Source organism: Nomascus leucogenys, chromosome X (assembly GCF_006542625.1).
Source record: "Nomascus leucogenys isolate Asia chromosome X, Asia_NLE_v1, whole genome shotgun sequence".
NCBI classification, from domain to species: Eukaryota; Metazoa; Chordata; class Mammalia; order Primates; family Hylobatidae; genus Nomascus; species Nomascus leucogenys.
Genome location: NC_044406.1, coordinates 139665299 through 139679611, shown reverse-complemented (window position 1 = coordinate 139679611; position 14313 = coordinate 139665299). Strand labels below are relative to the sequence as shown.

The window sequence follows — 14313 nt, the reverse complement described above, 5'->3', positions numbered from 1 at the left end:
CTGAACGCTCCGTAAACAGTACCTCTTTCTTTGCTTTCTCACACCGACCCTTTCAGGTTGGTGTTGGATCAGTCCTGATTAATAAGTGAACATGTTGAAGCTCGGAGAGGTTGAAAGCCCTTTGCTGCTTGCAGTTCCCATCCAGCTAGAGCAGATGGCCAATAGGAGTAGTGTGCGTGCCACATGTTGACTTTTAAATTTTCCAGCAGCAACATGAAAGGAGTAAAAAGAAAAAGGTGAAAATGATTTTTATAATGAATTTTTTTAACCCAGCATATCCGAAATATTATCATTTCCACATATAGGCAAAACACAACAGTATGAATGGGATATTTTACATTGTTTTTTTTTTTTGTCCCTGCAAAGACTTTCCGGTGTGTGCGTTTATGCTCACGGCACACCTCAATTCGAACTCTACGACCGGGCTTCACGCCAAACAGCAGAGACAAAGCACTGGCACTAAATCTCATAGAAACAGGATGAGCCTGTGTATCATGATAGGCAGCAGGGCTGCAAGCTGGAACCAAACTGATTTCTCCCCAGGGATCTTTGATGGTGTCTAATTGATCACAGTGTCCTGTAGTAAGCCGTCATGATCTGTATAACCCCGGTAGCTCTAGGTCTGGCTAAAGGCATTCTGCCTTGAATCACCACAATGGGAAATCATGGTGCCTCATCTAATTCCCAGATCTAGTCAGTCCACAGGCCAGAGCCCGTGAGGTGAGCCTGTAAAGGTGAGGCCAGGCACACGTAACGCTACAAGTGTGTACTTTAAGCCTGCCTCCTCCCTTCTCCTGGGACCCGTGGCCATTTACCAGGGACTTGCACTAGCCTGTGTTAATCGCTGGGGAAGTAGAATGCCACTTGGTCCAATGGTCAGAAGTGGAGTCAGCCCACGTCCCTTTCACTATCAGCCACCCTGTGGCTCTTTCCCCGGTTCTTGAATCCATACTTGTAATAAACACAATTGGTAGCTGGATAAATTCCCGTAGGGGCTTCCTGACTCAAGGACTGAGGGTGATAATGGAAGGAAAGATCAAAGGAAGCCTCTGGCACATTATCATAATTGAGTCCCTGGGAACTGATTTGATCATCTCACTGTACCCCAAGACATCATGCCAAGTGGGCCTGATGCATAGGAAGTGGCAAATATTTCACCACAAGGTGAGAGATAAGCCCCTTGAAAATTCAGGGAGGTGACACCTCAGTGAACTTCCTGGGCATCCAGTGGGCTGAGGCATGTTGAGACGGTCCCTCCAAAGAGAAAGACAAGTTGCCTTACCTGGAACCCTCTGCTTGCTAAAAAAGAAGCATGACACTCAGTGGGCCATTTTCTGGAAATGGCATATCGCATTAGGATGCTACACAGAGCCTTTTCCAAGCTTTAATAAGAGACTCACAGTTCAGCCCTCTGGAATCTGAAATAAACTTAAAGCTAAGACCTCCACACAAAAAAAATAATAATTTGCCAGGAGGAAAAGCTCCTGGCTTGCTGTAATTATTTACTGAAACAGAATGACTGTGATACACGTGGTCTTAAGACCTGAGCTGCCCATGATAAACTGGGTGTTGTCTGACCAAACCATGAGGTTGGGCATGTGAAGCAGCACTCCATCATCAAGTACAATGATGCAGCCACTTTAGAAAATGGTCTGGCAATTCCTTGAAAGGTTAAACACAGAGTCACCATATGACTCACCAATTCTACTCCTAGGTATAGACCCAAGAGAATTGAAAATGGATTTTTAGACAGATGGTTGTACACATATGTTCATAGAAGAACTGTTCACAATGGCCAAAAGGTAGAAACAACCAAAATGAATAGATGAATAGATAAACAAAATGTGGTCTATTCATACAATGGAGCCATAAAAAGGGATGAAGTACTGATCCATGCTACAACATGGATACAACATTGAAAGCATTATGCTTAGTGAAAGAAGCCATACACCAAAGGCCACATTTTGTATGATTCCATTTATAGGAAATATCCAGACTAGGCAAATCTAGAGACAAAAAGCAGATTAGAGGTAGCCTTGGCCTAGGAATTTAGGGGAACATGGGGAATGACTGCTAATGGGCACAGAGTTTCTTTTTGAGGTGATTAAAAAAAAGGTTCTAAAATTACATTTTGGTGATGGTTGCACAGGATTTCAAGAATTGTGGGATAGGATGGCCACTCATGATGGTTTGGGATCATCTAAATGACAGCCAAATTCGTCGAATTTTTGGTTTGGGTCACAGAGGGAATTTCTATAACAATGCTTAAGGAATTACTTATCTTTTACAGGCACAAGAATAAAACAACTAAAAACCAAACTTTAAAATTTTGACCCATCACCTTTCCAAATTACAAAACTCAGTGAATTCACAGCCTTCTTAGTTCTCTTAGTAAAGGTTGGGGCCATGTTCAGAAAAGCATAGGACACTGGGATTTGAAATGGGAGTAAATTGGAGAATTGGGAGTCCCCAGAATCCTCAACTCTTACTGAGCCTCCATTGTTAAACAACCCCCATGTTTCTCTGATTGCAGGTTCCCTTACTGTCTCCTGAGGGAATTAGCAGGGAAGCAAAAGCACTTCCCTCCTACTCTCCCACCCCAATGTCTCCAGGCCTGTAACTAGAGTTAACCTCTACATTGCCTCAACTGAACAATTTAAGTCATGCAGCAGGAGAAAGCTTGCATATGAAAACAGTAGTAGGAGTTTGCAAACATGTACCAGGAAACAGGTAATATTTATGTAAATGATATGTGAAGGTTCTTGACCCAAAAAGAGAGAAGATCATTTTAAATCAGGCTGAATTCTTGGTATAGATGCTGGAATAGAGGTTCATGTGGAGGTGATGCCTGGACCAAGAAGCCTATCCCAGAGCTTTAACTGCAATGGACGATGGAGTTCAGGTGAGAATGTACAAGGATTGAAGGAAATGTTTTGCTAATAAATGCTGTAAGCTACTAGATTCCCATCCCAGATTATTTTTCACCACACTGTTTTCACCACATCTAGCCAGATAAGCAAAACAAAATTCTTGCATTTGTCTGAATGCAAGATTCATGGAAGACTTTGCTTCTAATACCAAATCTTGTGCCAGTTAGAAATGTTTTGTTTGGAAGTAAAAGAAACAGACTGTTATTATTGGAAGGGTATTATAGACTGTGGGACTCAATAAAGAACAGGTTTAAAGAGTGGGGTGAGTGAACATTAAGGGCAGGCCTCAAAATTGTTTATGTCTCATCTCTCACCTTCACAGCACCACACCACACCAAGTTATACCATTAAATAAGACTTTAGTGGATGTTTGCAGAGGTAAAAACAGAAAATCACATTTAAAGAAAGGAATGTAAAACAATGCCCTGCATGGATGCTCTTTAGTTCCCAGCCTGCTCTCCTGCCCTCAGGTCCTGTAGGGTTACACTGCTTCTAAAACGTTTCACCAGGTCATGTGTGGTAAGCACTGTTAGTTGGCTGCCTAACAGCCATCCCTTTCCTCTTCTTTCTCCATAACAGAGCCCCAGTTTTGGCCAGGATGGCACTGTGCCCAGCAGCAGGGGATGCATCACAGTCGCTCTAAGCCAGTCAGATCCTTTGTCACATCATTTACTGGCCTCTCTTGCAGTTAGGGTGGCCATGTGACACAGTTCTGGCCAACGAGTTGTAACCGGAAGTCAGCTGAAGAGGGGAGGGTTGGGTAATGGCATGAGGAGCCAGAAGTGGCCAAGTGGCTCTGTTTCCAAGTTAGTGAAGCGATCCTCATAAGTGGAAGCATGTTTTCCTTGGGTACTGGAATCTAAACCAGCCAGGTACAAAGTCATGAGGTTGAGAAGCAAAAATTCTGAAGGCAGATTATTCAGCATATCTGTGAGATATGCCATTCCCCACCTCAACTCTGTTTTCCAGACCTCTTATATTCTGACCATCAGAAAAAATGCACCATTTAATGGTTTCTAGTTCAGCATATGGTCCAGATCCTCACAAGAGTGTTGTGTCCCAACTAGCAACACAGCGGAATCTTCAACAGGCCATTTTATCATTGGCCAGATCAACAGCTGCCTACAGAATGTTGGAAGAGGTATGGAATTGTTTTAACAAATAGATCACATCTGTAACCGTAGCAGCAATTGAAATAACCATCTGATTATGCTTTCAGTAATCCACAGTCATTTAATGACCACAGTTTAGGTTTCTACTGCTGCATAACAAACCATCCCCAAACTTAGTGCCATTAAACGGCCATTTCATTGTGCTGACAGGTTCTTCAGGTTAGAAATCAAGACAGGACACAGCGAGAATGGTTTCTCTTTGCTCTGTAATGTCTGAGGTCTTGGCTGAGATGACTTGATGGATAGGGGTGACAGGATGGCTGGAGGCTATAATCTTCTGGAAGCTTCTTCACTAACATGCCTGTTGCCTATACTAGGATGGCTGGAAGGCTGGGTTCCACTGGAACTGGAGCACCTACTACACACAGCCTCTCTTTATGGCATGGCAGCCTTAGACTAGCTGGAGTCTGTACTTGGTGGCTCAGGACCTCCAAAGCAAGGGTTAGAGTGAAAAAGGCAAAAAGCTGCATCACCTTTTATGACTCAGCCTTGGAAGTCTCATCATGCCATTTTTGTTGCAGTCTATGGTTGAAGCAGCCACAAGCCTGCTCAGGTTCAAGGGGAGGGAACATTAACCCCACCTCTCAGTGGGAGGACTGTTAAGATTTCTGGAGTCCTGGTTTAAAACGGCCACGTTCACCAAGGCCTAACCAACTGCTGTGCAGGCCAAACGGATGAATTAAATGAGGGTGTGATAGGAATTTCCTTCCCTGCATTTTTCAAGTCTTTGATGAGGGAACTAATTTCTGAAATTGCTCATAAGTATGTGGTATTCTTTGTTTTGATTTACACTTTGTGAGAAGGGGAAACTCTAGGGGTTTCCACTTGGGCCTTTCTGTCATGATGGCCTCATTCTGTAGGTCAGGAAATCATTGTGGGAAGTTTGTTTTGTTTTCTTTTGAGACAGGGTCTCACACTCTGTCAGTGCCTCAACCTACTGGGCTCAAGTCATCTTCCCACGCCAGCCTCCCAAGTAGCTGAGACTACAGGCTGCACCATCATGCCCAGCAAATTTTTGTATTTTGTGTAAATACACGGTCTCAATATGTTGCCCAGGCTGATCTTGAGCTCCTGGCCTCCCAGAGTGCTAGGATTACAGGCATGAGCCACCATGCCTGGCCCAATGTGGGGATTTTGCTGACTTTTTTTTTTTTTTTTTTTTTTTGAGACAGAGTCTTGCTGTGTCACCTAGGCTGGAGTGCAATGGCTCAATTTTGGCTCACTGCAACCTCCACCTCCAAGGTTCAAGAGATTCTCCTGCTTCAGCCTCCCTAGTAGCTGGGATTACAGGCACGCACCACCACGCCTGGCTGATTTTTGTATTTTTAGTAGAAACAGGGTTTCACCATGTTGGCCAGGTTGGTTGCAAACTCCTGACCTCAGGTGATCTGCCTGCCTCAGCCTCCCAACGTGCTGGGATTACAGGCTTAAGCCACTGTGCCTGGCCAGCTGACTTTTTTTTTTTTTTTTTTTTTTGCCATTTAGATGAGTAGGTAGTGGTGGTTTTAATATGCATTTCTCTAATAGCTAATGATGCTGAACCTCTTTCTATGGGCTTATTTGATACCTGTATATCCTCTTCAGTGAAATATCTCTTCCTATCTTTTGTTTATTTTCTATTTGGATTTTTTTTTACTGTTTTATTTTTTATTTGGATTTTTTTTTACTGTTTATTTTTGGTAATTCTTTATATATTCTTGATATGAGTCCTTTGTTAGATACATGATTTGTAAATATTTTCTCCCAGTCTGTAGCTTGTCTTTTTATACTTTTTTTTTTTTTTTTGAGACAGAGTTCCAGTTTTGTTGCCCAGGCTTGAGTGCAGTGGCATGATCTGGGCTCACTGCAACCTCTGTCTCCCAGGTTCAAGCAATTCTCTTGCCTCAGCCTCCCAAGTAGCTGGGATTACAAGGGCCCACCACCACGCCCAGCTAATTTTTGTAATTTTAGTAGAGACGAGTTTTCACCGTGTTGGCCAAGCTGGTCTCGAACTCCTGACCTAAGGTGATTCACCCGCCTCGGTCTCCCAAAGTGCTGGGATTACAGGTGTGAGCCACCACGCCTGGCTGCCTTTTTATACTTCTTAACAAGGTATTTTGTAGAGCACAAGTTTTAATTTTGATGAAGTCCAATTTATCACTTTTTTCTTTTTCTTTTTTTTTTTTTTTTTTTTTGAGGTGAGGTCTTGCACTGTCACTCATGGCTGCCTCAATCTCCTGGGCTGAAGCCATCTTCCCGCATCAATCTCCTGAGTAGCTGGGACTACAGGTGTGCACCACCACATCTGGCTAATTTTTTAAAAAAATATTGGTGTAGAGACACCGTTTACCTTTGTTGCTCAGGCTGGTCTCAGACTGTTGGGCTCAAGTGATCTTCCTGTTTTGGCCTCCCAAAGTGCTGGGATTACAGGCATAAGCCACTGCACCTGGCATCAAGTTTTTCTTTTTATGGATTGTATTTTTGGTGCCATGTCTAAGAACTTATCACCAGGTCGTAGGTCCGAAAGATTTTCTCCTATTTTATCTTCTAAAAGTTTTGTAGTTTTACATTTTATATTTAAATCTAGGATCCATTTGGAGTTCATTTTTGTATAAGGTGTGAGGATTGGGTTGAGGTTTTTTGTTTGGTTTCGGCCTATGGACGTCCAGTTGCTACAGTTTGTTGAAAAGACTATCCTTCCTCCATCGAATTGCTTTTGCACCTTTGTCAAAAACCAGTTGGATGAATTTACGTGAGCCTATCTCCAGGCTCTCTATTCCATACCATTTATCTATATGTCTATCCTTTCACCAATACAAAAAGTTTTGATTACTGTAGCTTTATAATAAGCCTTGAAATCGTATAAAGAGATTTATGTGTTGACCTTGTATCCTGCAACCTTGCAAAACTCACTTATTAGTTTTGGGAGTTGTTTCTGCATATTCCTTGAGATTTTCTATGGAGACAATTATGTTCTGCAAATCGAGACATTTTCTTCCCAATCATTATGCCATTTGTTTCTTTTTCTTATCTTATTGTACTAAACTAGGACTTTTAGTACTATGCTGAATACAAGTGGTGAGAGTGGATATCCTTGCCTTGTTTCCAGTCTTAGGGGGAAAGTGTCCAGGTTTTCACCAGTAAGTATGATGTTACCTGTAGGTCTTCTGCAGATGTTCTTTAATATATCGAGGAAATTCCCCCATTTTCTGAGAGTTTTTGTCATGAATTCTGTCAAATGCTCATTCTGCATCAACTGATAAATCATGTGATTTTTCTTCTTTTGTCTGTTAATGTACTGTATTGCATTAATTGGTTTTCAAATATTGAACAAGACTTGCATCTCTGAGACGCATGGTATATAATTATTTTTATGTATTTGTGGATTCTATTTGCCAGTATTTTTCTAAGGGTTTTTGTGTCTATATTCATGAGGCATATTGGCATGCAGCCTTCTTTTTTTAACTTTTTCTGGTTTTGGAAGTATCAGAGTAATACTGGCTTTATAACATGAATTGAGAAGTGTTTGATTTGGACTTATGACAACAATTTTGTGCAATCTCTTATTTATTTATTTATTTATTTATTTAGAGATGAGGTCTTCCTATGTTGCTCAGGCTGGTCTCAAACTCCTGAGCTCAAGGGATCCTCCTGCCTCATCCTCCCACAGGGCTGGGATTACAGGTGTGAATCACCATACCTGACCAATTTTGGGCAATTTTAAATACAACAATAATGGATACGATGAAAGACTATGACTGATAATAATAAAGTCAAATTTCATATTCTAGATGAAAATTTGATGATTTTAACTTGTAGAGAAGTCCTTTTTGGATGCCTATACAGGAAAAAGAGTGTTCTCCTATCTGAACTTGTGCCATGGCACTCCAGGCCTTTAATTCACATACTTCTTAGATTTATTAAATCAGGAGGTGGGTGGGAGGTGGGAGATATAGGAAGGTGCAATCCTTTCCCTCATTATTGGCTTTCACGCACATGTGAAGCTGTTTCCCATGCCTGCCTATGATCCAGAGTTTTCTTTTCAAATTTTCTTTTCATAGCAAATAAGTTAGATGCATAGTCACTTTGACTCATCATGATGAAATTGAGATAGAAACTCTTCTGTCATAGTAGGCATTTATTTTCACAAGTTTGTAGTTATAAGATTTACAGAAGTTAATGAACTGTGAAACAAAGTCTATTTTAAATAAAAAATAAATGGGGAAGCCACAAAGGGAATCCAGGTGCCCAAAATCACTTGCTATTCAACTTCTCTCCTCTCCCCAGGCTAGAGTGCAGAGAAGCTAAGATGAGTTTCCATGAAAGGAACAATTTCGATTTCTCTGGCAGGGAGAACAGTGTACCCTAAAAGATACAGGAATAATTACTCATATCACATCTTTATTTAGCCCATCTGGCTAGCTTGGAGATTAATAGTGGGTAATTGTAGAATTAATCAGGTTGTGATTTGAACTGAAGCTGCTATTCCAGATGATGCTGTTTTCCTACAGCAAATCAATACAGCCCCCTGGCACCTGGGATACAGATATTCATCTGCCAAATGTTATTTTTTCCCATTCAGCAGAGAACACTAGAAGCAGCTTACTTTCATCTGGTGGGAACAGAAATACAACCTTAGGACTATATCTATTCTCTGGCTCACTGTCATAATCCACGTTGAATGGAGCTTGATTGCTGTGAATGTTGTGCTGGTTTATTACACTGATGACATATGTACTGGACCTGATGATCAAGAGGTAGCGAATACGCTAGGTGCTTTATTAAGATACAAGTACACCACAGGGCGGGAGATAAGCCCCGCGAAAACTCAAGAGCCTGAACCTCAGCAAAGTTTTTAGATGGTCTGGACCATGTTGGGTATTCAACATGTTGTTGTACCTCTTACCACCTACCACTCAGAAAGAGGCACAGCATTTGGTGTGGATGTTTGAATTTTGTAGGCAACATATGCTACATTTAATTGTGCCGCACCAATGCACTCAGCAAGTAATCTGTAGGGTTGCATGTTTTCAGGGAGAGATCCAGGGCAAGAAAAGGCTCTGTGACAGGTCCAGGCCACTTGACCCTTATGACCATGTAGATTCAACAGGTACAGAACCTTTGACACATTGGGAGGCTACATGGAGCCTCTGGCAAGTCCCAGTAGGAGAAACACACAGCAAACCCCTAGAGTTTTGAAGTAAACCATGCCCTCTACCACAAAAGAAGTATTTTCCTTTTGACCAACAGCTTCCAGCTTGCCCCTGGGCTCTGGCAAAGTCTGAATGCTTGACCATGGGGCACCAAAGAACCATGTAACTTCAGCTGCCCCTGATAAATGTGGTGCTATTTCGTCCTCTATTGGAAGTGGAATATTTGAGACCAGACTCAAGCAGGTCTGGAAGGTACAGGAAAGTTGCTTGAGCAGGTGGCTCACATCTCTGTGGCCCCTGCTGCTGCATGATCACCATTCCCTGGACTCACACCCAGAATGTCGTAGGGAGTTCCTCATGACCAGGTCTATTGGTCAAGGTTTCAAAAGGAAGCAAATAGTAGACTCAAGGGGTTGAAATGAGGAAAGTATAATTAAGGTTTTTTTTTTTTTTAACAGAGATGTAAGCAAGACTTAGAGAATTAGCAATGCATAGTGGGGCTCTTAGGGACTGGCAACAGTTGATATGGCCACAGCCACTGCTAAGTGCTCAAACTGCCCACAGGCAGAGACAAACAATGAACCCCTAATAGCATTGCATTCCCTGGGGGAACCAGACAGCCACCTGGACTGCCATCTGGAAGGGGCAGCAATTTTTTCTCACTCAAACAGGTATTAATTTTGTACATGGATTCGCTTTTTTAAAATTCGCATTTCTGCTGGCACTCCCGCCCATTGACTTACTGAGCCCATTATTCACACTGACATTATCTCACACAAGAAAATCATTATAAGCCAGTGTGCCCGTGCTGATGGACTCCACTAGTGTTACCATGTTAGCTCATCATCCTGAAGCACCTGGCCTGATAGGATGGTAGGTTGGTCATTCTGTTGAAGATGCTAGCAAATGTCACACAGATGATACCCACAAAAAGCAGAGGGTGGTGCTTAAGTGGATGGGCTCTTGACACAGCTCTGGCTGCCTATGGATGATTTTCTAGTTGTGTGGCTCTCGACAAGTGACACTGTCATCCTGTTTTTCATTTTAGTAACGTGCAAAATTGAGATAATAGTAAGAGCCCTTTGACAGGGTGTTTGTGTGGATTCAATGAGATAACGCCTGTAAAGTGCTTAGCACAATCGCTGGCATGGTGTTAGCTTGGCAGTAAGGAAGGTCACAAGTGTTAGGTGCTCATGATTGTTATTTTTATTTAGCGTGGTCAGCACACTAGTTGGCACAATCAACTTTAGATCCATCTTTTAAAACCTTCCAGTCAAAGAGATTGCAAACAGCACTACCTTTTGAGTTTGGGTCATTTGGGTTCATTAAGGCATTTAGACCGTTTAGCCGGCAAAGCTTATCACTGAATACAACGATCTTTGGGGGAGGGACGTAGAAAACACAGTACTCTGCAAACAATCAAGTGGAATAGGGAAGTCCAAGAGGAGTCTTGCTTTTGTTTCTCCGTGCACTATGCACATGGCAGATGCGGGTGGTACTTGGGTTTCGGCTCCAGGGTCCCTGAGGCCCGGGGACCAGCCCGTTTGGCGTGGCTGATTGGGGATGGGGCATGAGGGCAACAGATTCCAGGCTGTACTCCCATTAGGTCGAAGGGCTCCTTCCGAGCGCTCTCGTGACCCTGGGTGAGAGTGGCAGGCGCCCTGCTGCGTAGGCTCCCCCGGGCACAGCCGCTGGCGGCGCTGCAGTTGCTCGAAGGGGCTTCCCAGGCTTCGCTGCTTGCTTTTCCCGCCGTCTTGGGTTGCGGGCGGCGTCGGTTCCCTCCCCGGGGGGCGCAGCGGCCGGAGGCGGGGGTCGCAGCGGCCGCTCGGGGCGGCGCTGGGCGGGCGGGCGCTGGGCCCGCCCCGCCGGCATCCTTGGCCCGACTTCCTTCTGCCGCGGGCGGCTGGCCCAGCTGGAGGAAGCGGCGGTGGCGGCCACGATGAGTGCGGGCGACGCAGTGTGCACCGGCTGGCTCGTTAAGTCGCCCCCCGAGAGGAAGCTACAGCGCTACGTGAGTAGGGGCGCCGCCACCCGCCCGGCCTTCGCGTCCCGGGGCACCCGCCCGCCGGGCGGCCGCGCGGTGGCCGCGGGGAGCCGCTGGGCTCTGGGCGCGCCAGGCGCAGCGGCTCCCAGCGCCCGGGACTGCGGGCGAGGCCGATGGACGGAAAGCGAAATCGCACGTCGAGCCAGCTTCGCCGCTGTGCTAGGCAGCGGGCCGGAGACCAGGTGGCGCCTGCCCGCGGGGCTCAGGGACTCCACACCGCCGCTGACTCTAGCCGAGGGAGGCGGGTTGGGGCTGAAACCTCAGGCGCCAGTCTCCGTGCAAGAGCGGCCAGGGAGACATCTCGAAAGCGTGCCCCCTTCTTTGGCTGGGGGTGGCTCTGAGACCCATTGCCCCGCGAAGGAGACGCGGCAGGGGATAGTGAGACTGACAGCAGGAGGGGAATTGCCTGCATTCCCCCTGGACCGTAAGGAGTAAGGAGTGCTGCTCTTGTAGCTGTCATCGGACACTGCTGTCTGGAACCCTACACCATGTAACTCGTTTCTCATCGTGTAACTCGTTTCAGCTTCTTCTTAATGCTGACACCGCGCTTTTATAGTGCCAGCTGGACAATTGACTTTTACTAGTATGAAATTAGGAATACTTGGAAGAGCGTATCTTCCTACATATTCCATTACCGTTTTAAGATGTACTATCGACACCTCAAACGTTCATTATCTCTATCAGCGTCCTCACGATAAGATCTTAAAAACATTCTGCTTAAAGACCTGATTGCTACTCAGTGTTTTTCAGCCATTAGGAAGAACCACTTCAGTCCCCAGGGAGTTGCATATAAATAGATATTAGGACTTCTTGCTTTTTTTAGGCTGGGAGTAGCTGGATGGATTCATCTTGTTCTTAATTCCTAATTTATCTGCAATTTCACTGCACGGTGGTAGGAACAAACTCGCGCATGTCTGCGCTCACCCAAAGCAGCCCACCCCAAATGTGGTTCAGCCTTGTGCTCTTGTCTATACGATGCTCTCAAACTGCTGTCCTCTTTTGGCCAAATTTCACAACTGTTTTTGTTCCCACATAGATGAGGCACATATTGTGTGGAAGTTCAAGAGGTGGGATTATAAAAAGACTTTAATAATGTATGAATACTTCCAGAATGTGTGGCAGGAGATTTTCCTGAACACAGAGTTGCTCAAGCCTTCTTTCCCCACTCACCCCGGGCTAGACAGCGTTTGTTTCTCTCTTAGGGGTCTTTGAAAAGATTTTTGTTGTTTGTTCTGCAGAACAGAACTTTAGAGGAACGTTGTTCTATTTAGCATGTGAATATCAGGAGTGCATAAATACTGAGATTTCTCTAAGTGCCAGTGTGTCCCTACATCATTTGCTTTTGAGGAGTCCATAAGCACAGGGTCCAATATCTCTTGGTCTCTGCATTATCCAGCTGCTTCCTTAACTGTGAAGCTACTCAGAGGAGGCAAGAGAAGAAAACCTGCTCCCATCACCTGTAGTGCTTGCAGTGTTGACTCAGGATGGGTTTCCTTGTTGTCCTTTGGAATGACAGACATTTTAAAGGTTCACTATACCGTTTCAGTAGATGATACAGAAAGATGCCCCTGGAGGGCAAAGATTATAGAATATTTCATTTCCCAGTCTTTTTTTGTATCTTAAGCAGACTGGCTTAGGGAAGTTTATTAGTATTTCATCAACTTTGGGAAGGCATGAGTGTGTGTGCCTATTATCACACGTGGTTCATTTCTTTAGGGAATGTGGCAAGAGTGGACACTGCGCAGCTTAGAGATATGTGGGGCGTGTGATGATGGGGCAGTGACTAGACTTAAGACACAAGGGTACCTAGGTGTCATCTTACCAACACTCCAAGACATAAACCTTGATGTTTGAGAACTCTCTCTAAGAAAGATCATAGATAGTCAATGCTTTTTTTGCTGGCAGGCATCTGTCCCTGGAACACACCACAGAAAGAATTCTTTTTCCTCTCATAGCTAAATTCTGCAGGAATCCTTTTGACCACTAGATGGTGATCATGTGTCACTTCGACGGGGCCTGGACAGGGCTGTTACAGCTGCTTGAATTCAATTCCTGTCACTCCCTCCCGTTAACGGAGCGCTAACTCCGAACTAGGCCCTGTGTTACAGGCTGGGAAGACAGAAAAAAAAGACTTGATTCCAATTTATAGTTTAACATTTATAATAATAACATAGCAAAACTAGTTATTGGCACAACCAGGACAATAACTCAGTTATTCGTGCTGCCAGGCCAGCAAGCAGCACTCCATCAATGTTTGCTGTTACAAATGGAAGCTCAGGCAGTTTTTAGGCAAACCTTTCAGTCCAAAGTAGGCTCGTACTTCATCCACTTGAATCCATCAGTGAAGACAATCAGAAAGTTATTTTTTATCATTGGTCTTTTAAAAGATAGTTATTTTCATTTGTATTTTTTGTTTCACAAGAAATATATTCTTATGTTAATAAATAGAATGAAAAGTGAAGACCCCCTTTAAATTTCCCCTACCCCCCTACCTTCCCTTTGCTCCCCTCCTTATTCCACTCCGCAACCCAGGCGTAACAACTGTGAGCAGTTTAGTGAGTACCATTCTACAAAATTTTTCAGAAAATATGTAATTTTCTTTTTGCACAACTGGGATCATATTATACTAATTGTCCTGCAATTTGCTTTGTTCACAAAAATTCTGGACATCTTTCCAGGTTAGTACATATAGATTTACTTCATTCTTTAAAGCATTGTCAAATATTCATTGTAATACATATAATATAACAATTTCTGTATTGGTGAACATTTGGCTTGCATCTATTTTTATCAATTTTAAAGAATCCTGTAAGAACAGTGATAATAAAGCTATGATAGTTCACTTTTATTGAATGTTTATATGTGCCAGGCACTACACTAAGAACTTGTATTAACTCATTTAGTTTTCAAAACAATGCCAAGAGCCAGGCACTGTTTTTGTCCCTGGAGATAGGTTCTCTGGATATAGGTTCTTTGTTGCATATTTAATTTGCAAAGATTTTCTAGCAGCCCATAGTTTTTGTCTTTTCATTCTC

At 43.8% G+C, this 14313-nt stretch overlaps 1 protein-coding gene across 3 annotated transcripts in view; it reads left to right on the top strand.

Moving 5' to 3' along the window:
* Positions 1 to 11173: 11173 nt before the first annotated feature.
* The window catches only part of GAB3 (GRB2 associated binding protein 3), a 69308-nt gene continuing 66168 nt past the window's right edge, over positions 11174 to 14313 (top strand). For all 3 annotated transcript variants that reach the window (XM_003279323.3, XM_003279322.3, XM_012498791.2), the window contains exon 1: positions 11174 to 11245. In XM_003279323.3, the coding sequence (XP_003279371.1) occupies positions 11174 to 11245 (72 nt within the window). The remainder of the gene's footprint in view (positions 11246 to 14313) is intronic.